General features: G+C 51.6%; 1 protein-coding gene across 2 annotated transcripts; it reads left to right on the top strand.

Annotated features, from left to right (window-relative positions):
• The first annotated feature begins 1,267 nt into the window (after window positions 1–1,267).
• KY (kyphoscoliosis peptidase) lies at window positions 1,268–22,435 on the top strand. 2 transcript variants are annotated; one of them, XM_074592677.1, is made up of 12 exons: window positions 1,268–1,534; window positions 2,528–2,590; window positions 4,818–4,880; window positions 7,025–7,099; window positions 7,295–7,336; window positions 8,004–8,054; window positions 9,994–10,076; window positions 10,456–10,564; window positions 13,357–13,474; window positions 18,373–18,561; window positions 19,163–19,353; window positions 20,449–22,435. In XM_074592677.1, exons 1-12 carry the CDS (start codon window positions 1,402–1,404, stop codon window positions 21,348–21,350), a joined length of 2,019 nt encoding a protein of 672 aa, XP_074448778.1. In that variant the 5' UTR covers window positions 1,268–1,401; the 3' UTR covers window positions 21,351–22,435. The 2 variants fall into 2 exon arrangements, with proteins under 2 accessions (XP_074448778.1, XP_074448777.1); XM_074592676.1 differs by having other exon boundaries at window positions 1,402–1,534; window positions 7,025–7,336; window positions 20,449–22,425.
• The last annotated feature ends 3,762 nt before the right edge of the window (window positions 22,436–26,197 follow it).

The following is a 26,197-nucleotide window of genomic DNA, read 5'->3' as shown; positions in this document are numbered from 1 at the left end:
GACCATGCAAAGGCGCACCAGCAAAGCTGGGTGGAGGCAGGTCCCCCCGCAGCCATGCACGCTATTTCTGGATCTGCTGAGGAACCGCTTAGGGCTGGATTTGCAGGCAAGCACGGGGCCATATCGGCTGTCCACGCTTTGGAAGGGGCTCAGGAACAGAAAAGGGGCAGGAGATTGGGAGGGAACAGGATTTATATAGAGATCCACGGGGAAAACCCATGTCTGCAGGCAGGAGTAACCCAACACCGGGCAGGAGTACCAGCTCCCGCCTGCGCATCCCAAGCAACAACGTCCCCAGCCCGAGGAGCCCGGTGCTCCCAGGCTCCTGCCCGATGAGCCTTCCCGACGCCTGCACCAAGGCACCGTGCCCGTGCCCGGCTCCCGAAACCAGCCACTGCCTCCCGCGCCCCTTCCCGAGGCTACCAAAGAGTCCACAGGTGCCCATCGCTCCCCCGGGACCACCGGCCAAGCCGGCCAGGGCTGGCAGCGCGGGCAGGACAGGGGCCAGCGGTAAAATTAGAAATGGTCTCGCTGCCAGCCCTTTCTGTGAGCTGCCGGGGCCAGGCGAGCCCAGCCGCCAGCCCCCACCGTAACCCTTCTCGTCCCCCATTTTGTAGGCTGGGGGAGTTTCTAGAAAGCCGGGGATTTGCGCAGCTCTCCTTTTCGATTAGCCGTCTCCAGCTACCCTGGAGACCAAGGGTGACAGGCCGATGGGGGCAGAGGGAGGGGGATTATTTTAATTGTTCTTTGGGGGGGGGGGGGGTTGCTCCATTGGGAATTGCACCCTGCCTGTCCCTTCACACGCTGAGCAGCCCTGCAACGGCTGAGCCTCCCGCCCCAAATGCCCCGTTTCTAGCCACTTTCTCCCCACCGCAGCCCTCCTCTTCCCTCCTCCTGTTATTATTTATACTCCTAAGCATCCTTTAAGTTTTGCCGGGGGAGAGGATCAAGTGAGAAAGCCTTTTAAGGCTTTCTGCCAGCGCCGGGAAGCGAATCCCCCCCCACCAGCGAACAGTGCTGCTGGGGGATTTGAGTGTAGACAAGTGCTTACAGCCGAAAAGGGCAGAGCGAGGGGAGGGGGACCCGAGGTGGGAGGGGGGGGGGGCACCGCTCTGAAACCAGAACCCCTGGCCGAAACGCAGCTCCTTCCTCTGCTTTAGGAAACGGATCCCTCCCGCGATTTCCTTTCAAAGGTGACTCGTAACCTCTTCATTAGGGTCGGCTTTGGCAGCGCGCTCGTGGTGCAGTTGGCAGGGCTGGCTTGGGCAGGAGGTGGGGGGGTAAGAGCAGGGCGGGAAGGGTGGGGGGGGACGCGCTTGCCTTTCCAAGGGTGGAAAATAAACACGGCAGCTCACAGCAGCGGCGGCTCGGCGGGAGCACCGGCACCCCAGCCATGCTCTGATGGGTACCATGGACTTTAAGAGGGATCCGGGCGCAGTAACGATTAATTTGCTGCTGATTGTCCACCCCGAGGAGGCGGCGGGCGAGCAGAAAGGGCGCAGAGGGAGGCAGATGGAGGGCGGCCGAAGCGCAGGTAACGCCGGGTGAGAGGGAGGGAAGGGATGCAGCCGCCCGAGTGACAGCCAAGCAAAGCAGCAGCTTGGGTGCAGGTTTTAGGCTTCCCCCCCCAGCTCCACTCTCTTTCTCCTCTTTTCCGTGCTACAAAACTCCCAGATTCAAACGTTTTTTTGGTAAAAAAAAAAAAACAACAACCTCGTTCTCCTAGTGCAGGAGAGCCCTTGCTGGTGCAGCGCTGCGTGCTGGTGGGTGCCCAGTGTGTGCAACCCAGGGCGCGGGAGGAGGCGACGCACAGGTGGACACGAAGCCGAGGACCATGTTTTCACCTCGCCGTGTCCTGCGGTGCCCCCGCGGTGCCCCCTGGGCTGTGCCAGGGGAGCAGGGCGAGACATGGGCAGTTTTCCCCCCCCACACCCCAGACCCGCACCTACTACAAGGGTGCGGGGGCAAAGCTGTTTTGTTTGAAGCGTGTCTAGGCTTTGTCTCCAAGGATGACTGCCTGGAGCCATTTATAGCTACAGTTTGGGATAGTCTCCCTGGCCCAGCTCCTATCCTTCAGGGGATCTTCCAAAAAGCCAAGGCTGCGCTCTGCAACTGTAAGGGGACGCTCCCTGCAGAAGTTAAAGGAGAAAAGGGAGCATTCCCACTCTAAAACCTTGGGAAAAAGCTAAATTTTCAGACAACCAGGACAGGCAGAGCTAAGACAGAAGTTGTGTTCGTGCTTCATCTAAGTAGGGCATCCAGCACCTACCCAAATACAGGCAAGCCCCATGGAAGCAACTTAGACGTGGGCTATTGCACTTTCTTCCCCCGGCATTTTCTGCTCTAGTGACAGGGGCTGCACTAAAGGCTGCAGAGGAGCCAGGGAAGGTGGATCCCGATGGCAACCAGGTTCAGCTGGGTTACACGACGGGTTACATGAAAGGTTTTGGGGTGCTTGGCCTCCAGGCAGTGCCAGAACCTCCCTCCAGGAAGGACAGCCTGCCCATCTCGCATTTGTATATTATAGGTTTGCAGGATGACGGAAATGGAAACAGCAGAGAACAGCCACCTCAGGGGAAAGACCGTAATGGTATGTTGTCTTCTTACTCCACTGATAAACTAGCCGCAGTGCACAAAAAAACCCATTTGCAAGCCTTTATCACCCAGCTGCACCTCTCCAGCAATGCCCTGCTGGAAACAACCCGTCCTCCCAGCGCTTGCCGGGGCTTCACTGGGGTCACAGGGGGAACCGTGTGCCGGGGGAAGCGTCCCCTTCGTGCCCTCCTCTGCCCGTTGGCCTAGGATGCACCTCGGCGGCACGGCAGGTCCCATCTGCAGGGACTCCCCTGCAGGCTGCCACGGAGCTCGGCCATATTTCAGGAGCTCTCACCTTCCACTGCCAGCTGATGGCAGGGGAAACTCAGTGCCCCAAATTGCTCAGTTCGCAGGTGGAGCTCCCAGAGGTTTCCCCAGCACTGACACAGCTTTGGCAGAGGCTGGGCTGTGCGGGCAAACTCTGGGGCTTTGACCCATCTATCCTATCCACCAGTCCGGTCCTCATCTCCCCCCCGGGGAGATGGCTGAGGGCAAGGCAGTGATTGCTCTCCAGGAGCGATACGGCTGCTCGTCTTGAATGCTCCCCTGCCAGTTCCTCTCCCCTCTCTGCCCAGAAACCCTCCAGAAGGTATGTCCGAAGGGGTTACCCCTGCCTGCACGCAGCTGGGCTGCGATGCCACAGGACGGAGCAGCTCCCGGGGAAGGGCATCACACCATCCGACTTGCTTTCCTGGTCATCTGAGCCTAACGGGGCATCTAGCAGAGCAAGGCAAAGGAAAGCAAGACCGCGCTTAGTTCTCTTGATGCCAAACAGGGGATTCTCATTGTATCAACCAGGAGCTTTGCTTCCACAGGGCAAGTAATCGCAGTCTACAAAAGCCATTGCCCTGACCCAAACCCCTCTGAAATCAGCCGTGGCTGGATGGCGCGCACTGGCCGTGAGCAATATTTCATGGCGAGATACAACTTTGGCGTTGTGGGGGCTTTTTTTTTTTTTTTTTTTTTTTTAAAAAAAACAAATCTGATGGTCTCAGACAGCAGATAACAAAAGCCTCAACTCCAGGAAGGAGATAAATATTCAACACCCTCTTGCTCCTCCGTCTGTCAGGCTCAAGAGGGTGTGCAGCCAGAGCTGCAGAGCACGAGCTGGCGCCTCCATCACGAGTGAGAGGACGGTTTCAGTCGTTTACCGCCCTGAACTAACGGCAGGAGTATTTAGTATGCATACGGGAAACCTTCCCTTGCAGCTCTACCTTAGGCACAATTTAAATCCCCGTGAGGATTACTAGGGATTTCAGCCGCCGAAGGTGCAGGCAGAGCCCTCGCTCCTCTAGCGCCACAGGAGTTAATAAATTCCCCTTTAATCAGCCCTGTTAGCATCTCGGTGAAGCCTCTGACACCGCCCAGCAGCTGCTGCGGCCGCAATATTTACAAACTGTATTAGATAAGCCTCCCCCCCAGCCCCACCGAGGCAAGCAGGCTGCGGCCCCATGCTGCGCCACGAAATCCCATCGTTTGTGGGCCTGATCCTTGTCACCGCCGTGAGGTACGGCTGGTATCTGGCCTTCGGGACCAGCTGGGAAAACCAGGCTCCTTGCACGGGTCTGGTGGCCGCCGGGACAGCGATCCCACAACGCTTGTTAAGAAGAGCGAGGGATGGCCCCGGTGGCCTGGCAAAGGTCCACCCTGCCTCTGGCGAGGGCCGAGCATCCAGAGCCGGGCGGGAGCTCGGGCTCAGCGCCGCCTGGCATTTGCTGAGCGCCCTGGCTAGCTGTCAGCGCAGCCCGGGCGGCAGATTTATGCCACCGGCTATTCCCCAGCCACACCAGGCCCTCCCCAAACCTGCCTCGTCCCGAGGAGCCTGGGGCCAGCGGCACCACCGAGCACAGAGTGGGGAGACGGAGATGGGGACGAGATGCCGAGAACTGCACGGCACTCCCACGGTGGGACGGCGTCTCCTCCGAGCTCCCCGCGCTGCCCTTCCTCCCGCCCTCCTCTCCAAACACCCGCCCGCTGGTCCGAGCGCCCCAACACCCCCCACCCCCAGCAGCAGTGCCTGCTCCAGCCCTTCCCCAGGCTGGAGCATCCCTCTGGATCCCCCTGGACCATGAGCAATTGGGCTTCCAAGACAGAGAACGGGGTCGGGCTTCTTGTGTTGTTACTTACGTGGCTGCCGAGCGAAGGCACGGGTTTAATCCACACCCACGCCAGGCACCGCCGCTCTCTTCAAGGCACTGAGATGTTTTTCTTTGTACAACCAGGCCGGCGAGTCTCCAAGGAGTCCTGCAAGCAGACGCAAGCCGTTACTTCGTACTCTAACAACGGTAAGTGATGACCCAAGGGATAACTTTTTTTCAGAGCAGGGCTTCAGCACGCTCCCGCTCCAGCTTTTTCTTGTAATAGCATAACCTCAGAACACCCCAAAAGGTCAAAAAAGCCCCATCCCACCCATTTTGTGATCTCAAGCACGAAGAATTAAAAATCCCAGGGGAGCCTGGAGAGTCCTCAGGTCTGTCAGCGTGGATGCGTGGTGGCAGGTCCTGGAGCAGCTGGGTTCCCACCATTCCCCCAGCCACCAGGACAGAGCATAGATGGAATCAGAAAGCATGATAACAACGTACCCCTGCCGCCATCAGGTATTCCAGCACTGACAGAAGGGTGCGAGGGCCGGAAGAAATAATATTGGCAGCAGTTTAAGGTGGTCGCAGAAGTCCTTTGGAAGGAGCCGTCCCTGCACTGGAGCTGGGCCAGCTGCGCCCCAAAGCACTCGCTGGCCAAGGACCGCTCTGGCCACCAAGAACGAGGAGAAGAGCAAGTCTTTCTTCATGACGGATGTCCTGATTAGGAACGCTAAAAAAACAAAAAAAAACCAAAAAAACCAAAAGGTCATAAAAACCTCAGTAACCATTCCATACCATTAGTTTTTAAAGCAGTGGATGGAGCACTTTGAAAAATTCCCGTGGAGTTACTTTTTTTTTTTTTTTTTCCATTTGTTAAATGCCTCTTAAACTTACTGGCAGGACACATTCCTCGTCGCTAAATTCGTTTCTTGCAAACAATTTTAATTCATGGGGAGAAACCGAGAGAGTGGAAGTTGGCAAGAAAACTCACAGAAACTCAAAGATAAAAAATAATCTCGGTAAATAAGAAAGGACCCCTGAATATACAACAATCATAAGGAAATCACACCTTTTGCACAATCATCCCTGTGAGAAACAGCTTCATTTTCCCTTCGAATTAACTGACAGAATACACCAACCAGCTCTCGACACTGACATCTGCAATCACCCAGAAATGGAGTCAAGCTCCGTGATTTAAAAGGGTTTGTGTGGGGTTTTTGGGTGGGTTTTTTTTTTTTACAGTTTTTCTTACCTTCTGCTTTTGGGGTTTTAAAGGACATCAAACTTTTCTGCATAATCACAGGAGATGAAAAAACTTTTTAAAAAGTTAAATGCTGAGGAAGAACTTCTTCCTTGATGAGCATGCAGATTCCTAGCTTATTAGCTGGTTCCAAGAGCTGGCTCTCAAGGAAAACCCCAAATGTCAGGAGACTCTGGATAAAGCTGCAGGAGGCAGCCCGGGCGGTTGAATGGCAGCCCCCAGGTGCATTAACATCTTGACCTTCAGTCTCCAAGGTGACCTCTGCCTGCTCCGAAACGGGGAGCCCAGGAGAGCATTGAGGTCCTCCAGGGAACCTCGGTGATTGTGAAACCTTCAGAAATACCAAAAGAAAAAAAAAAAAATGCAGTCTCTTTCAGAACGTTCAGGTTAATTCTTATAAGACCCTCCCTAACGTTTTTTTCTCTTGGACTTCTCTCGATGAAACTTTAAACTCAAGGCTTCCATCCAAGGTTGCTCTGGACCATCACGGCACGCAGAGCGTGGCCGGACCGCAGCCGCCTCTCCCAGGGCGCTGCCTCTGACAGGCCACAGCCCTTGACAAAGATTTTATTATCACGAGTCAAACCATTTTCATAGCTCTGAGCCTTTTTCTGTTTGATTCCAAGAAAAAAAAAAATCAATGAGAGAAATTGATTCTGTGCTTACCGTATCTCCATCAAGAGCTATTTAATATGGTGATAAACCTTTTTTTCAAGCTGCCACATAATCCTCGCTGAGGACCTCTGCTTTATTTATGCTCCCCTGTATCACCTGTTAGGTTATAACAGGCTGCCTTTCATTTTTTTTAAGAATTACAAATCACGCCAGAGGCGACCAGCAGCTTTCTGACCCTACAGTTTATTTTAAGGGTGGGTTGTTTTTTTGGGTTTTTTTGTTTGGTTGGTTGGTTTTTTTTTGGTCGGGAAAGCCAAGCACTTTGGTACCTTCGCAATGGCCAGAGCTGCCACTTCTCTTGCTAAAGTTAAGAATTGGCTTCAGCGATGCCTGGGCCAGCCACCCTGCCCTTCTCCCCTGCGTCCTGCTTAGTTTTCCCTTTCTTGAGGGAGTTTGTCTTCGTTTCTTGCAGGAACCCAAGTGACAGTGGAGATTCATCCCAAGGATACCACCCCGCAGCTCCTCAAGAAATTGTCCTTTGGAAAAGGTAGGGTGCGGGGGCTTGGGCTGGGCTGGCCACTAAAACTGACGGGCGGGCGGGAGGGAGAAGGGGCCGCATCCTTCCCTGCGCAGAAGCAGGGAGGGCGGGAAGCCCTGGCGGAGCTGAGGGAGACGCTGTTCCCCTCGAGCCAGGAGAAGGGTTGCGGTGATTGTGCTAACCGTGCCAGGGTTGCTGTTGCAGGTCCCCGGAGGTTGCCCAGCCTGAGAGGTCAGGACAACAGAGGTGAGGTTCTGCTCCACCACGGCGCGTGTCCCCGAGCTTGCCCACGCCCAGGAGGTGACTCGCAGGAGGGGACAGGCTCCCTTCTCCCCTCCAGGCTCTCCTGAGGATCCCAGCCCCTGTGCCCGCTCTCCCTGCAGCAGATGCTGCTGGAGCCTGCCAACGCCTGCGGCTTGAGGAGCAAAATCCTCCTGCTCCTGGGGCCGGGGGGTGTCTCCTCCTCTACAGCCCCTGGGATAAGGCGGGTGGTGACGGTCTGGGGGCCGCAGCTTCCCTCAGAAATCCCCCAGCTGCCGCAGAGCTCTCCGCAGGGTTATCATCTGACAGCTCTGGAGCTCGGCTTGCCCTTCTTCCACGCCCGGGGGCTTTGGTGGGCGGTGGGCAGGGGTTAGGTGTCCCCAGCCCTGAGGCCAGAAGAGGAGAGGGCTGACTGCTGGGGAATGTGGCCTCTGCAGAGCTGTGGGACGGCGGGGAGGGGACCAGAGCGCCCCATGGTCCGGGCACCTGCCTTCACCCCTCCACAGGGTGCGGACATCCATGTCCGAACACACAGGAACGGGCCGAGAGAAGCCCCAATTTCAGCTTTTTCCCCACCCAGTCCTGCTCCCCAGAATCACTTCTTTCTGTGCGTCTTTTTCCTCACCTCACCCTCCCTTCCCCAATTTTCTAGGTTTCCAGAGGACCGAAGCCCCACGGCCACCAGGAGGAAAAGACCTGCATGGTAACTCTCAGCCGTCCCCTCACCCTACACCGGTGGGACACGACGTGGGGCAGCCCCCAATAGGAAGCCCATTGGTCCTAGAAACAGGGCTTACCCTGCTGCAAGCCTTGGCTGAGGTGCACGTGATTTAATTTCTATCACCAAGAGCAACGTTCCGCTTCCCAACGCCCTGTCCCTCGCAGCGGCAGGGGGTGGGACAGCTTTGGGAATGTCGCATGTGCCCAAGACCTTCCCAAGGCTCCACACCTGAGGCAGGCTGCTCCACAAACAGGCACGATGCGGGCTTCCTAACCAACAAAGACAAAAATTGGTAACCAGTTCTTAAAAAAAAAAAAAAAAAAAATTCCCATTCCCAAAAAGCAAAAACGTAATTTCCAGAGCTGTGGAGAATGGGAACCTTTAAAGGCGTCAATCTGCTTTACCTCTCTCTAGATCAGCGTAACGGGCCTGTTCAGGGAAAACCGAGCTAACCGAAGGAGCCCGTTACAGCAGCAGATGCCGGGGGCCAACTTTAGCCGGCTGGTGGTGCCCGGCAGAGGGATGTACCCGCATCCCTCCTGGAATGCTGCTCCGCTGCCAGGGTGTGGGGTGCCCCACAGCCCCTCTCTGGGGCACAGGTTTCCAAGAGGAGCAAGGGCTTGAGTTAGCAAAACACCTTTGCAAGTCAGGAATAGCCACTCTGGCCACCTCCCCAGTGGGCTGGAGCTGGTGGGGAAGGGGCCAGAGTCCCATTTTGGGGAGACGGAGAGGGAGCAGGTGATGAATATCGATTTCAGCAGCACTGCGGCATCTCAGCTAGGGTAGGATGCTCTCGCAGCCGCTCCTGCATCCCGCTCCCACCAGAGCTGGTGGAGCAGGCAGCGGAGGAGCATCCCACTCGCTAAGCGAGGGTCGTGAATGAAGCAGTATGCAACCAGCCAAAGCCTCTGTGCCCCTAGGGCGCAGCTCAAGGCAACGCACTCCTCCTCATCATCTCTCTCCAGGCAAACCGCAGCTCTATGGCACCGTTCGTTTACCTCTCCCAGCACCCGGGAGCCGCGTGACGGCATTTTCACTTTGTGATCCCTTTTAAATCCTTATTTCCAGAGAAATAGCAATCCTACAGAGATAGCTAGAAGAACCTCTTTAGTCCTGAGCAGCTTTGACAGCGCATGACAGGGGGAGAGATTGCTGTAGAGCTCAATTCTCTTCTCACCAGCTCAGGAGACAAGGGTAGGCTGAGCAGACAGGTCCAGGGGAGACGTCCATCCCATCCGTCCATGCACGGAGCCATCACTGGATCGCTCGGGCGGCTCACTGATGAGAGAGAACAGTGTCAGCTCATTCGGAGGCTGTTAAAAAATAAGTTATCGGATTAATTGCAGCAAGTTTCTTAACCCTTTACCCACACTAAGTAGAACCCAGAGCCTGCAGAGGGGCAGGCATCACCAGTTTCGCTCCGCACATAACATTTCTCACACTCTTAAATTCAGGCAGAATCATGGCCCTTGACCATGCAAAATAGTCAGCAAAACTGCTGAAGAAACACAGACCTTGGCTGAGCTTTTTTTTTTTTTTTTTTAAAAAAAAAAAAGTCATGTTTTCACCAGGGTTTCCACGCACAGCACAGATGGTTCCCTGCTCCTCCCGCATGACATCTCGAGCACCTCCATGTGACACCCTGGGGCTTTCTCTGCTGCTGTGCAGCGCCAGAGGGGCAGGAGCACCTCCCGCTCCGGCATTGCCCAACTTATACCAGAGTAGACAGGATGGCTCCTGCTTTCCGCGCAGCTGGCGGGGACCCTCTGCTCCTGCCCTGGTGTCCTCTGCTCCCCAAGCCCCCGCTGATGGACGCCTCCGCAGGCCGGGCAGGAGCAGTGCCTCCCCCCGTTCCAGCGTACAGCCAGGAAAAATACCCGCCCCCGCTTTCTGAGGCAATGACAACTCGTTTCTTCCCCAGCATATCCATGGGACAAATCCTCTTTGAAATCCATGCCGGTGGATCTGCAGCAATTTGAGAAGCTGGATGCCTACGCATTAAAAGTAAGTCTCACTTCTGCCTCTGTCCTCCTCCCAGGTCCCCTGCGGGGATGTTCCTGGAAACCTAGCGACCAGCACTAACATCAGCTTAGTCTGAGCTACCGGGGCAAGTGCCTCAAAATCTCCCAAACAAGTGAAAAACATTATTTCCCTCCAAACACCAGCAGCAGAGATCCCACTCTAGGAAGGAAACTGTGAACAAAAACGCTTGCTCGAAACATGGAACAACAACTTTGTATTTCTATTTTTAACGAAGCTCGAGTTAGAGCCGGCAGGCGGGTCTCCCTGGTTTTAGTAGAACAAGGGAGCGGGGAGGAAGGGAGATCTACCATAGCAATTTCTTCGCCATGATCTTGCCGTGCTTCCTTCTCCTCACAAACAGGTAAACGTCAAGAACAGCGTGGAGGAACTCGTTACAGCCCTGCTTAAACAAGCCCGGACTGATCTGGAGAAAGTCCGAGCCATATGGATGTGGATATGCCACCACATAGGTAGGTTGAGATCTCCGGTTCAGAAGATCAGGCTGTTGCTGTCACCCCCGTAATGAGGCCGTCATAGTTTACTCTATACCTTGTGGGTTAGTTTCACATGGTGGGGGGGAGGAAGGCCTTTTTGGGCACATTTGTCCAGAAACGTACCCAGAGGTTATCTCACCATCTCTGTTTCTATACTGCCTCTCCTAGCACTGCCAGCCCTACAAGGTCCGTGTGTAAATGATTTCTTTCTGTAACTCCTACCCGACTTACTCAAAGGTGTAAGCCAGGTTGCCAAGCACCAGGGGCTTGGTTGTCACATCCAGAGCCATCCAACGCCACCAGAAGTTTCATCTCCACCACTGTCCTGAATCCCTGGCACCCCTTCCTAGCACACCCTGAGGGTCTCGGCACAGCATAGGTACCACAAGGAGGCCATTGAGCTGCCTGGCCCTGCTCAGTGCCATCACAGCTGCTTCTGCAGCTCCTCTGCCTTCCCTCTTTGGGCACAGAACAGCCCTTGGAATGAGCAGCCTGGACCCAGCCAGTCCCGGGTGAGGTGCCCTCAGACAGTCTCTTGGCTCTTTTCTTGGCCAGCTTTGACCACGTGTATCGTGGATACATCCCGTGCTGGTACCTAATGCCTTTGTCCTATTGACACGTCCATCAGCCACATCGGCAGCTCTTCAGAGAGCCCAGCTTTCATGAAAGGTGCTGGCACCCGCTGAATCACCGTTCCTGCCTCCCCGTGTGCCCTCACATCCTCCACGGGAGCTGCCATCACTCCCTTTCCCCTGCCCCTTCCCACCCAACCCCAGCCCAGGCAACACCGGCCTTTCAGAAATAACCAAGCGATGCCAAGAGGACAGGGCAGGAGGCGGCGGCAGCATTCGTAGCCTCTCCAGTCTGGCACATCTGAAGGGGGAAAAAAGGCTTCTTGCCACCCCAAGCTCCTTGGAGGGGGGTAACTGGATGTGTAACGAGATTGCATTTTGCGTGGCTCATGCAGAAATGCTTCTTTACCATTAACTCCTGGGGGCAGAGGTGGAGAAGGGTGGCGTCCTGAGGGGCTCTGGCGCGGTGCCCTTCGCTGTTTGAACGGCCCAGCTGACGAGGAGCATACGAGCAATTTGGGAAGCACCGGCCTAATCTCACGCCCACTGAGATCAGCAGAGCTTTGATGGCGACTGCCCGGTTAGCAGAGCCAGGTCAATCCCAAGCAGCTTTAATCTTGCCTTTAAATACACAGACTGCTGATTTCACCGCGTTTCCCCGAAACCGAGCGTTTGACTCATCCCAGCGCCGGGCTCCGGTTGGCCACCAATCGTTCAGTCTTTATGCCAATTAACTCACTTCTGCCTGCTGCTGCTGGGGCCAGGTCCTGCTTGGGACGATCTGCTTTGAGTGGGTCCATCCACCTTACATGCACGCACGGGTCACAAGAGTTTTTCCACCACCTTGGCCCCGGGTCCTGCAGTGACCGACCCCTATTTGCATGCATGGGAAATAAACGCAGTGCCAGGAATTTAAACGGGCTCACAGGAAATCATAGAATCACAGAATGGTTTGGGTTGGAAGGGACCTTAAAGCCTGGGCAGGGACACCTCCCACCAGACCAGGTTGCTCCAAGCCCCGTCCAACCTGGCCTTGAACACCTCCAGGGATGGGGCAGCCACAGCTTCTCTGGGCAACCTGGGCCAGTGCCTCAGTATCTCCAGTGCCTCCAGTATCTCTCCTGGAAGAGCGCTGACGATATAAACCCCTTCCTTGTTCGGATGTTAAGCAGCAGCCCTGCTCCCTGGGTATCTCCTCCCCCCCAATCCAGCTCCCTGCCCGTGATGGACGCTACCCTCCATGCAGCGGTAGCGCTAAAAGGAATTATTTTAGCCATCGTTTCTAGCATAAATAGGCAGCCAGGTGCAGGCTGCTAGCCCTCCGTACCCCTCAAGTTGTCCTGAGCCACCCAGCTGGAGGAGGCAGCCTTTCCCTGCAGCCCTGGGAGCTAGCCCCCGGGCTCCCGGCAGTGGAGCCCCCCGAGATAAAAGACAAGCGGCTGCAGCATTTCATCAAAGCACAAATACAGCCTGGTGCCAGCTTTCCACCCCCCCCTCAACTCTTCCACAGCATGAAAGGCAGGGTGAATCGGCTGATGCAGCATTCCTCAGAGCTTTGTCAGAAAAATCCGTTCGCATGTTAAGGAGGAGGTTATGGGCACGGCCGAGGTTGGTCAGGGATGAATTAACTTTCCCAGACCAGTTCCTCCGCTGAAGGGACCCTGCTGTGCTGCCTCTCTGCATTCATTCAAAAAAATTAAGATTTCCTACGCTTCCAGGTATTAATATGATGCCCTTGCAACCACTCATTTCAGGCATTTCCCAACAAGCTACTTTCCAGATATTTTTCATACAAATTGCTTGCAAAGACTGCAAAAAGCTCAATGGTTTCCTTTGGCAGCAACACGAGTCCAACCCTGTCAAACGCAGAGCGCTCTGGTTTGTACTGGGAGCTCCTGAGATTGCAGATCACCCACAAGGAGGGCAGCCCCTGGGGAGGAGATCTTTTTCCTCCTCCCGTTCGGGTTCAACTGCAGAATCCCGGCCCAGGCTCAAGACAAAGGGTGACAAGGGACAGACCTTGTCCCTCTGCCCCCACCAGCCATCCACGACATCCCCGTGCAGCTCACGCCGTGGCTCGTTTCTCTTTGCTAACGCTGACGGAGACGAAAAGCAACCCGAGCCTTGCTCCCGCCGCCCGCCGATCCCGTTGCCTCAGGCTTTTGGGTGAACTTTCCTCTGTGTTCCTTCCCGCAGAATACGACGTCGTGGGCTACCATAACAAAAGCCAGCTGTCGAGCAAACCCATAGACGTGCTTCAGACGGGGAAGAGCATTTGCGAGGGCTACGCTGGGCTCTTTGAACAAATGTGCAGGTAAATTAAGCTCAGAAACATTCAGTGCCAGGGAGGGTTAACATTCGTTGTCATCTCCATGCCTATTCTGCCAGCCTTTGCATTGACTGATGTGACTTTAAGCAGGACGTGGAACTTTAGCTTTCAAACCATGCTGTGGAAACACAGCAAGTCCTAGAAAGGTCAATTTTGCTTCCTCTTCCACCCTCTCCGCCCCCCTCCTTCCCCAGCATAATTTACTTTGTGCCATCTGCTGAGCTTCGCGTTGCATTAACATAATGGCAGATGAAAACACAGAGCTAATTTGGTTAGAAGAGGCTAGGTTTTTCCTTGGAGTATCTGCATGTGAAGGTTAAAAGCACGGCAAGACTGAAACAAGGAGGACCGTTGTCTCCAACACGCTCCCATGCAAGAGGTAAGCACAGTCCCAGAAGGAGCTTTCCCAAAACCTTCTGGAGATGCCCTCTCCCCTCCACTATGGAATTATCCATTGGGACACTGCCTCACGCTTACCACACACCATTTACAGCACTCAACCTCGAAGCCCACCACCATTGAGGCTAATACCATGATTCCCATTTTATAGCTACGTCAGCATTCAATAACCAAAATGCCCTCGAAACCTCGTTGACTTCACCAGGGATTAGTTGCACAAACGAGTGGGGTTTTCCCCACGAAGGAGGACTTTGCAATCACTAGGCTGTTGCACAGAAGGGGTAGACCCTTCCTTGGCAGGGAGCACAGGCAGCGCAAATCCCTTCTCCTTCCCATTTCTCCAACCTGGTAAAGGAAGGAGATGCAAGAAGCAATAGTTGGGCTTAGAGGAGTAGTGAAGGCAATGAAGGTGCCTGGTGAGTTTGGGATCAGCCTTACCTAGAAGGGTTGTCCAAGAGGAGTCAAATTGGACCTGATGCCTCCGGGACACGAAATTGGAAGGGGCTTCCAATGGCCAGAAAGTCATGGTGTGCTTCCCTAAGAGTGTGGGCTTGGCAAGGTGGCTCTCCAAGGGAGCACCTTCTCAGCACAGCAGCTTCCATTAGCTCTGGAAAAAAATTGAAGACCGGTTATTAATCGGCATGTGTAAGTAACGATCGACTTTCCGCACTGTGCAAAAAGATTTGGGAAGGTTTTCGCCACAAAACGAACAAAATCTACAGGGAAAAGGGCAGATTCTTTAAGTAATAATAATAATAATAATAATGTGGTGCATGCTTCCAACCAATAGCAGAGCCCAACGATATCACATCTCGCTTTTCTAAAGAGTAAAATACAGAAATAGGATGACGAAGTATGAATTTATAACTGCATCTTACAGCACAGCTATTAGCAGTGAGAAGTGGGGGAAATTTGCATCTGTTCATTAAAAAGCATATGTTTAGTTCATTAAAACATTAATCTTTCCAAGGATATCTTTTACTATTTAAAGGCTCTGTTGATTTACTCTTAATTCCTCAGTTCCAGGTTGATTATTCATTTTCTGATTCGGGAAACCTCCCAGCCATCCAGCCAATTACTTCTGTCAAATATTAGCTAAATGTTTGGTTCTGGTTTTTCAGGAAAGGAGCTAAAGACAACTCTTTCTTTCAAGGCGATCTCCTCATCCCTTCTTCTTGTGTACCGTTCAAGTCTTATGCTGAGTCTAAGCATAAAGGCAAGAGGCAAAGAGCCGTCGTCTTATATAAAGGTTTTTCAGAGCCTTTTTTTGGGGGGAAAAAAAAAGGTCTTTTAACATTCCTTTTTTTTTTCCCTAGCTCCTGTCGAGGCAACTTTAACAAACAACCCAATTTGCCAGTCACCAGGATTCCCCCCAAAGGTCCCGCTCAAGTCAACGGCTGACACTGATTGAGTCCTACTTGTCCCAGTGCCAGCAGAGAGGAGACACATCGCTGTCAGCTCCCACCGCAGCGCTGGCGGCCAGGCTTCTTCCCGTTAGCCGAGGCTCCTGTCACAGAGGAAAGGCGGGCAACACGTAGCAGGAAGCCCCATCTTTTCTCCAAACATCAGGCGTAAGAGCGGTGAATGCAAACACAGGCTTCTGACCGATATTTTAGCAGCTTTTATCAAGAATTGGCCTCTCAGCTGACAGCCGAACTGCATGGCCGAGTGAATCAGGGAGCATAAATCCATTAATTCAATTTAGGGCAAAACCCAGCAGTCCGGACTTGGGGAGAAACTCCCTTCCCAGAGTTACCGATGAAGGCAGAACGACTATTTGCACTAGAGAGGCGTGAGGCACCACCTTCAGGAGCAAAGCTGACCATGATCCCTGCAGTGGATCTGACCACTTAGCTGCTCCTTATCCGTAGTTAGTCTGCAAATAATCCAGGTTTCGCATCCTCTTGCTTTTCCTCTTTTCTACAGTCCGTAGCTTTCCTCTTTTTCAGGCACAGGAGCATGCACCTACCCACCGCAAGCATAAACCATTCTGTCTCCCTCTGGAGAGGCCAGATTTGCTTCTTTTTTTAGACGAAATCATCAAAGTCAACCTGAAATCAAAGGGAAGAAGGTGCCATCGAATTTCAGTGGCACACGTAGCAAGATACAGATTATTTCTTGAATACAGATTATTTCCTGAAGCAGAACGGCAACTTAGCTTTTAACCTCCTTGCTGCAACCAAGCAGATTTTGCCAACTGTTTCTTAATTCAGTTCTTCCAGTCCGCCTTGTACTTAGGACTTCTTCTACCATTACACTGCTGCTTCAAATATTGCTGGAGATCTTCTCAGTCTTCTCTCTGCCTGGTTAATTTATCTGTATAAAGTCATTTACACAAGAATGGAGACATGATCACTCTTTTCACCGATACAGGATTGCTCTTTTACAGGATGTTCGAGCCTGGCTTTTTGTCTGTCTGCTACGCGAGAGACCACCGTTAAATGTTCTGACCTTTCTTTTGGGAACTTTGAATACATCCAAGCACTACCTCTTCTTGTTGCTCTGCTAACGTTCACTGTAAGTGAGGCCACGGCGGGAACGAAGGGCAGAACCCATCCCTTAATATTCTCCCTGAATATCCCAGCTAACAGGAATGTCTAGAGAAGCCTAGAAGGATTAGACACCAATCCCCATGAAATCAGTGGGAATTTGGGACGCAGGTCCTGTTAGGCCCCTTTGAAACTCCTGGGATCAAATCTTCCTGGAAGTTGCCGGGCCAGCTCCTAGTCTCAGTTACATCATGTAAATCCAAGCCCTCACCAGTCTCATCAGTGGAGTTGCTCCAGACTTACTGCCCGGCTCCACGTTAGAATTTGGCTCACAGGCCACTGCGGGCTGGCAAAGACCTTCCAGACCACCTGCGACGCCAGGTTTCTCAATGGCATTCCTTCCAGTCTTGCCGCGTTCGTTGGGAATACCTCCTGTGACAGGCAGCACCTCGTAACGGCCCACGCTGAAGGAGAGCTGGCTTGCATTGCTCCCATCTGCTCTTGGCGGGCCACCTCTCACAGGACGGGGGACTGCCGTCTTTCTCCTCTCCATAGAACTCGGTCTCCTCTCTGCAGGCTGCTCTATGCAGGCTCCCAGCTGGCTCTCAATCAGCCCTTTGCACTTGTGGTTCCATTTTTCATACTCTTTCTCAAAGACCTTAAGGCAGAGTTAAAGAATTTAATTTGATACCCTTAAAGGAAGAGTATCAAATATCTACGTAACGCAAAGACGTCTGGGTTTGAGTTCCGTAAGCCCGTACGAGAAGCTGAAGTGACCACCTCTCCTTTAAACCCACACCATCTCCATTTTTGCGCTCTGCGAGCACTACTGCGCTGCCAATTACCAGCCAGGATCTGTTACCGGGCCTCGACTTCTTAACAACCATGCTAATTATCTTACCCATAAATATCACTTCTCTTCTGAGTTAAAGCCACATTATGCAGACTATCTCGCCCTCGAAGCATGCACGGTTTCTTACTTAAGGTAGCTGTTCCATTTAATGCACTTTCCAATGAGGAGGAAAAATGTCAATACCATCCTACACAAAAGACAGTCCTCTAAGTGAAGCAATTTTAGATTAATGCTGAAATAAGATGCCAATGTTAGAATCCATTGCTATCAACAGCAGACAGCTTATTAACAGTGCCTAATTAAATCTTATTTACACATCAACACAGGTATTCTTTTTTTTTTTTATTATTTTTTTTTTTATAAAGGGACTAATCATTTGTACCCTGGACAAGCACAAGCTCACTCTTTAAGGAAACTAAATCAGTATCCACAATCCTGTGAGGTCTGATATCTTTGTTGGTGTCAAACACCGGGCCGACCATCACAAAGAGAGCACAAGCATGAACAGACGCACTTTTAATTTATAATTACATGGGCTAATTGCAGACAGCATCAAAGGGATTCCACTGAGTAACAAGACAGAGAGCAATTAAGCACACTTCGTCTTTGTCATCCTCCTCTAATGACGTTGAATTGATGGTGCCTCAGACCAAAAGAGCAGGAATATGCAAAATCTGGAAGAGAAGAGCCCCTTCCTCCAGCGGGACGCTCTCTCCAAGTGCCTGTGCAAAGGCTACAAGATAAAACGACCCTACACACCACCTCGGGCATCGCTACCTCGGGTTACTCTCGCGCGCACACCCCACATGGAGCCATTCTCCAGCACAGCCCAGAAGAACACAGGAAAACACGTGACGTCAGTGGTCAAAGTCAAAAAGTTGCCGGTAGTCTGCCACCAGGGTCAGAAGTTTGAGTTTTCAAAGAGAGGTACACTCGCACACTTAGACATTTAAAACCCCTAGCTCCCCCGGGACTCAACTGCAAGGAGGCACCCAAGGAGCTGCTGGAGCTGGGCCACAGGACTGAAGTTCTGCAGACGTGCTGGGCCTTGCTCCCATTTTTATTCCTCCCACATGGAAAGGATTCCACACTGTTGGGTTTATAACAGAAGTTTCCCGCTACATCTTATCGTTTCCTTTTAGCATTGCAGGAATCCAGTGCATGAAGCTATCGGGATACTCTAAGGGCTACGGGTACAAGATGGGGCAGACCTTCACAGGGGGCTCTGACCACGCCTGGAACGCTGTTTACCTTGATGGAAGGTGGCATTTACTCGATAGTACCTGGGGAAGCGGTGCTGTTGACGATTCTTTCACCAAGTTCACCTTCAGGTAAAGAACCCTCTACGTTAATATAGAAACCTACCCCAAAGGTAGAAGAAAGCCGATGGGTGTGCTAAGAAACACCAGTGACAAATTTTAGGTCCCACAGTAAGACCCAAAGCCCTGAGCAAGGTATTTGGGCTCCTATACGAGGGACAGAGCATGTACCTGTGGAAAGGCAGCAGCCCCGAGCAGCCAGCCACATAACTGATAAGAGCGAACTTGTTTTGCTTATCACATCTTCCATTTACGCAATACGAAGCGACACTCGATTCATAGCTTTCAGTTGCCCAAGAGGCGGTGCCTCCACACTTCCAAACAACAAGCAGTGCCTCCCTCTTTTGCCCATGGTTGCAGGGGACAGTGCGATTACCCCGGCTTGACAAAATACCCCGATAAGGGTATTTATCAGCTCAGCATTTGCCCTGGGAACGGAAGAGCAAAGCTCAGGTTCCTTCTCTGCCTGGAGAATTCCAAAGCCACTGACCTCAGTTTCTCAGCAGCCCAAAACACCCGACTTCCTCCAGCTGAAACCACCACCACTGCGCAGGGGGAGAATTAACTATTCACAATTACTCATTTTCCTTTAATCTCTTCCTCCTCCTTCCAGGTACAATGAGTTTTATTTTCTCACTCACCCGGCTCTGTTCATTAACAACCACTTCCCCGATAACAGTAACTGGCAGCTTCTTAAACCAACCCTGACGCTGAAAGACTTTGAGAACAACATGTTGCACAACAGCAATTTTTACACGTTGGGCCTGCTGACCGCAGAGCCACAGACAGCCGTCATCCGGACAGGTAAGGCTCCGCGGAGGGGTGGCTGCGGAGCGTCCTTCCTCATGCAGCCCCCACACGCCATCCGGTGTGCGCCGCGTTACATTTCCAGCTTGGTCCTGGCAAGCAGAGTGCACTCAAAGCTCTTGGTACAGAGGAGGGTCTTTTTTTTTTTTTTTTTTTCTTTCTTTTTTTTTTTTTTCCCCCCTTTTCTTTCTTTTTGTTCGTTCAAGCTGTGAAAAAATTTGTTGCAGCCCCTGGGTCTAAAAGAAAGCCTCAGTCAGCAGCTGAGGATGAGTTACTCTCTCAGCCAGCATCAGTGGTGCAAAATTAGAAGCACAACTATTATTTATTAGCAACTCTGACTTGAAAATGAGATTAAAACCTTTTCCGATGTTCCGGAAGTTTGACTTACCGAGTGATGGGTAAACGGGCACTTTTTTATGCGACTCAGCACCCCCAGTAAATCCAGCGGCTCTTTTAGCACAAAACTGTTCAGGTGGCACCACTGAACTAGGGGGCCCACATGTAGGGTCACCTCCCGCAGGTTTCAGACGAGCTGCAGGAATTCGACTAGAGATAGCTAATTTATGAATGCCGGGAACACAGAGTTAAAACTTAAAGGCAACAAGAGTTTAGGACTTAATGCTGTCTTCAAGCTGTTTGGGAACAGGCTCACAGGCAGGTCGATTATCCCGTATCTACATGCTGGAAGGTTCCTGCACTTTCCTCTGAAGCTTCTCGGAACAGCTACTGGACTAGCAATCAGGTCTAATCACATCTAATTAAGCCCCTCTCAAGCACATTGGGCTGACAATACTTTCAGTTATATTTCACACAGGCTTCCCTATTCTGTAGGACGACAGCTCCATTTCAGTGTATATCCAAACAGGGTAAATGCACGCCTCCAAAACAAAGGCCGCCCTTCACCTCCTTCTTTTTGAGGGACGCTGGCCCACGCAGACAGCTGACGAGCTCTGACCTCTCAATTGCAGCCCTTTATTTCACTATTAGAGAAGCGGCAATTTATTGGGACAGATTAGCCTTCCCAGAACAGGGTGTACACGCGAAAAATGTACCGAGACTCCAACGCGGTTTCTTTTCTTTTGTATTTCATAGTAAATGGAAAAGCCTCCGTGTCAGTGGATTGCCGTTCTGCCACGTTATTTAAGTTTGAGCTGAAGGGAACAGACGAACATGGTTTAATGACTTTGAAAAAACACGGAATGAAGCTGGATATCTACCCACAGAAGACAGGGAGTCACAAGCTGCAGATCTTTGCCAAGCCCTCCAAAGCCTCAGAAGATGTCTACAACTGCGTGCTGGAATACGTGGTAGAGTGCGAGTCTGTGGACAAGGCCATGCGTTTCCCAAAGGGCCTGCATCAGCCTGTCGGACCAAGCTGGTTCACGGAGCGGCAAGGGTTCCTGAGGCCATCACACCCCGACCCCATCATCCACACCAACGACGGGCGGTGCTCTCTCACCTTCACCCTGGGCAAAGACATAAGCGTCCTCGCCCTGCTGCACTGCGATAACAGCAGCCTGACAGAGGACAAGAGAAGGCAGCACATCATGCAGATCCATCGCGGGAACCAAATTGAGCTGAAGATCCATCTCCCCCACGTGGGGAACTTTGTTCTGAAAATCTACGCCAAGAAGAAGTCTGACCCAGGCAATTACGACTATGTCTTCAACTACCTCATCACGTGCCTGAACACTGAAGTGAAGTGGCCAGCTTTCCCTCAGGTTTACAGCAAGTGGGCGGAAGACTATGAGATACTGGAGCCGCTCTCTGGCTTGCTGCCAGCGAATCGCAACGTTCAGTTTAAACTCAAAATGCACGGGATAGCAAAGGTGCTGGTTCTAGCTGATGACACTCACTCTCTCACCCAGAGCAGAGGCTGCTGGGAGGGGACCTGCAACACTTCGGGATGCAGCGAGGTGTTTGTGATGGTGCAGGAGAACGCCAACCACAGCTTCTACTCACACGTCCTGAAATACGAAGTGGAGTCCCAGTAACACCCCCCCTCTTTGCTCTTTCACTCACCTGCATGAACCAACCTTTCCAACATGCCCAAAACCGACACAGCTTCAGGAGATCACTCATTCTCTTGATCAAATCTCCTCCTTCAATGCATCCAGGACAAAGCTTGCAGGCTTTTGCAAGACCGAGGGCTCAAAGAAGTTCAAAGAAGCAGAAAATCCTGTTATGAAGGGAGCAGCAGTGGAAGAAATTAAATAAAATCCCCAGTAATACTGTCCAGACAAGCATTTTGAAGAAAACAGCTGAGTTGTCTGGCCACAGGTCACTCAGTATCAGTGGCCATTGCCGGTTTCCAAGTTATGGACCACAAGAAAAGTCTTACAACGGCTACTCCGAGAAGAATCCACCTAGTTCTGGGGCAGGATGCAGAAAGTACACCCTGGTTTTGAGCAGCAATATTGGACACGAGGATCTTCAGGATATTTAAACCAAGTTTCTCTATATCTTTAGTCAAGTTGCAAAATACATCCCAGGAGAGAGAAGTGTTAGGAAGAAGATATAACATGAAGTTTTCTCGTGCACTTCATTGTCTTACAAGTTGAAGCGATACTGCGAAATGACTTTTTACACTGACTCTTTAATGCAATAAACAAAATCATTTTTACCTTTTTATATTTGAATTAAATTTGAGTTGTGAACTCTTTTTCTGCAACGTTAACGCTGTAATCGTACCGCAAACATATAGGTGTTTCCATAACTACAACTACAGTAAAACGGGGAATAAAGTTCTCAAAAAAAAATAAATCACTCCTTACTCCAACTTGCGTATGCAATACTGCAACTAAGGAACTTCGGGGGTTCTGTGGAACAGCAGGCTGAGTGACATTATTAGTAAAAAAAAAAAAAAAAAAACTCTTTGGTGCTGTACTCTTGGAAAGCCCCTATCTGCACAAGGCAAAGGGCGTCTTCTAGCGAATCTCACAAATACACATCGTAAGATCGAGCAACGTTTTCATAAATGATCCCGATGTCCGTAAGCGTCAGTGTGACCCGAGAGATATATTATGTTTGAGCTTGAATTTAAAATAAACCTGTGATGTTTTTGCATTCTCTTTCATTGACAAACGACACAAACTCCTCTTTGCAGAGCGGCTGTACGCGGGTCGTTCCCACACCCCGCTCCTCCTCAGCCTCCGGGTGGCAGAAGTAGCAGGCGATAGCCAAGGGCTGCCCACCCGCAGCGGCCTTGCTGCCTCCCGTCCCTCCTGCGTCACCCCTCAAACGGGACTGGGTCCCCATTTCAAGCCAGTTGAGTGAGTGCGGAGGGAACCTGGCGCCGCAGCCAGGCAGCAGAACGCTCAGAGAGGCACAAATTGCAAGTATAACCACAACGCGTGAGCTACCAAAGCTTACTTTAGGAGTACAGCAACGTTCTGGGGTCCTTTTTGTACTTGGAGACAAGGAGGCTCCAGACGTGACATAAAAGTAGGTTTTAAGTCCTCCTCCTCCAAACAGTTTAGTGTCTTTGCCCTCAAAAACCGGTGGTAGCAGCAGCTCCTCCCTGCAGGAAGACTAAGCCTTTGAGCCCAGCAGGCATCGCTGCCCGGACAGAAACACACGGAACAGCACAGATGCAAGAAAGACTTGGGGATTTTTTGATTGCCTAGAGGCTCGAAAACTAAAGCGAGCCTTTTCTGTAAGCAGACCGCCCTGGTTTATTTTGGTGCCTAGCAGGAGCATTCTTTTTTCCTTAGATGCCATTTTTCAGATCAAGGAGGACACATTTCAGTAGCTTTCATGTTACAGGTCAAGCCGACCCAGTCAAACACGATACTTCTTACAACGGGAGCATAAGGAGGCATCCCAGAGAGCCTAGCAACCAAAGAAAACCACTTTTTTTCCCTCATAACAGGGTAAAGGATACCAAACCACACATGGCCTTTGTGCAACGAAACACTGGATGTTCACTTAGGGAGAAACAAACAGGAACAACCCAGGGGCAGCTGTGGTAAAGGCTCCTTTTGCAGGGCTACGCGAGCACGAACGCGGTCCCTGCTCCTCCTCATCTCAAAGGCCCCCTTTCCCAAGGGCTGTCTCCAACCCCACGTGCTCCGTTACAGAATCGTAGAATCGTTCTGGTTGGAAAAGACCCTTGGGATCACCAAGTCCAACCATCGACCCTACTCTACAAAGTTCTCCCCTACACCATGTCCCCCAACACCACATCTAAATGACTCTTAAACACATTCAGGGGTAAGATCTTGAGGAATATTCCCTCCTCCCTCCCCCTCCCCCCCCCCCCGCACAATGCTGCAAAATCCAGACACCTACAGTCACACACACATATACAGGGGCAAATGAGCTGATTTAGTCCCTCAAAGAGTGACCCAAAGCACTCTCACGCACGGGGAAGAACCTCCGTGGCACGCTGAAGACAGGCAGATCCCCCAACAGCCCCCCGCTTCCAAGACGCGAGGCTGGTACAAGCACATTTCCACATTTTTGTTTCAAACAGAAAACAAACACCTGGCCCGGCCCTGCAAGCGTGCAAGAAACTCTTCGGTGCTATCGAAGGCATGAGTTCAAAGACACACAAAAAAAAAAAACCCCAAACCCTCTCTATCTTCATTAATTATAAAGCTGCCAGGGCCAGGTGATTATTCCAAGGGCTGTTTGACACTGCAAAGGCAGTGAATGCCTGAGAAACCCTGCAGCCCCAGATAAAAGCACCTCAGAAATCTGTGCTTGCTGTGACATCTCCCTCCAGGATAAACAAGACTTTTTCTCCTCCCCCTCATAAAAAATGCACATTCTTCAGCACAGCCAAGAGTCTAACACCAGGAGAACATCTCTGGAACAGGCTCCTCGGTTATCTCGGGACCACCAGCTCTCCCGTTTCGGGCAGAGCTCTCCCTCGGCAGGCCTTAGGACCGAGCAGTTTTTATAAATCCCTACAGCCCCGAGAGGCACAATTACTTCGCGCTATGAATTCAGATCGCTCAGCTTTGCAAATACCTCGTGTCTCAGGGAAGGTAAATTAAGTTTGTGGAGAACAAGTTGTTTTTTTCTCTCTAGCAGGTGTGCACCTGCACTTCCATCTCCTCAGGAGCTCGCTTCCTCACCCAGGGAGCAAGTAGGGCTGCAAGCCAGATGCTCCACTGTTTCCACACCGGCCGTGAGAAAGGCACACGCTCGAAAAATGAGCGGGAAACTCTTCAGCTCATCATTCTGCCTTGTTCAGCCTCTGTCCTCCTCGCCTCTTGTCCATGCTCAGCTCCTCCAGAAGCAGCGGAGCCCGTGGCAGCGTCCGTCTGCAAGGAGAGAAGGTAGTAAAGGCACAGCACACACCCCGGCCCGGAGAAGCAATTCGGCAGTTCCCCCATCGCTAATTTTACTCGTTAGATCAAATTTTTACAGCCTACTCCCCAAACGAAGCTGCTTATTACATGTATTAGAAATTGATAAATACTGTAGGATTAGAGCTGCTAATTAAACAAATCGATCATCTTCAGCTTCCCTTCACTTCCGCCAACGTGAAGATTAACGCCCAAATCCCTCTAAAGGAAAGGGATATGGAAGCAAACATCACTAATGAGCCAAAATGTCTTCTAAACTTCCGAAAACGCTTACTGCACGGTGTAACTTAACAAGTCTTCAGGAAATACAAAATGGTTTGTAAGGTTTAACAAAGGGCATTGCTGTCCCCACGGAAGGACGTGAGGAATCCCCCAGAGTTGTGGCACACCGCACAGTGGATCTATAGGTTTGTGCAGGAAGGGGAAACAACAGTTTGTTCTGTTTAGCCGTTCAGGTTTTGTCAAAAACGCCCCGTGACCAACAAGTCCTTACCTGAAATCTGGATAGTTCAGGGGGAAGTTCCAAAAATCGCTTATCTGAACAGGAACCAAGGCCAACGCTGACCATGTGCAAAATGAGCATCGTTCATCCCCAGCTGCGGGCAGTTCAACGCCTCATTACAGAGACTGCAGCAGGAGAGCCCAGAATGGATCTGAAGGTTTTTATCCTTGTTCAAAGAACTCCAGAAGAAAGGCAAAATAAAAGGACTTGTTGAGTCAAATGCTTTTCAACTCTGGAATGCAGAATTGCTTGACCAAGAGCAGCCCCATTTTATGGCATGACAAAGAGGATGGAGTCTGCAGACAGGCATCGCCTTTGCTGAACTCATCTGCCTAATTGGATGGTTGGCTTTTGCATGCATATGTTGCTTTTGAATTCCTGTTTCTTGACAGCCTTACGCTGCTCTAGGACAAGGTGAAGCTGAGGGAAGGGAAGAAGAAGCTTACAGACATGGGCGAGGGACCTCTCCATGCCTACACAAAGCTTATGAAGGCTCAGCCACAGGAAGAACTGCAGAATGCCCCTGGAAGAAAGGCAAGCCAGTAGGAAACAGGTTCTGCTCACTCAATCACAACGTGCTTTCCTTGAGGAAGGACTGAATATATTCTTCACAACAGGTCAGAGATGTACTTCAATGCAGCAGTTCAACTGGACCAGAGAGTGTCCAAGGCTGCCGAGATTCCAGACAGGCTGATACCGGCTGACACAGCAGCTGCAATTCCGCCTGCCGTAGAGATGAATTTCACTTGTCTGTGGGTTCCCCTCCCATCCAATTTTATTTCCAGTTCCAGCTACTCTCCTTTCTTTTATGAGAGCTGTGACCACAGTCAGGATTCAGCCATTCATTCCTCAGCTATTCTGCAGTACTTCGAGCAGCGTGCAAGGCAAGATAAAAAGACACCAGATGCTATACAAACAGAAGAGCGCAAAAGTTGCAAGAACCAGGAAGTATTAAGAAATTCCACTAAGGGGAAATTAACTGGAGAAAATACAGATAGCCTGAAGGAAAGGGGAATTACATTCC

Source organism: Larus michahellis, chromosome 6 (genome assembly GCF_964199755.1).
Source record: "Larus michahellis chromosome 6, bLarMic1.1, whole genome shotgun sequence".
NCBI lineage: Eukaryota > Metazoa > Chordata > Aves > Charadriiformes > Laridae > Larus > Larus michahellis.
This window is presented reverse-complemented; position numbering and strand designations above follow the sequence as displayed.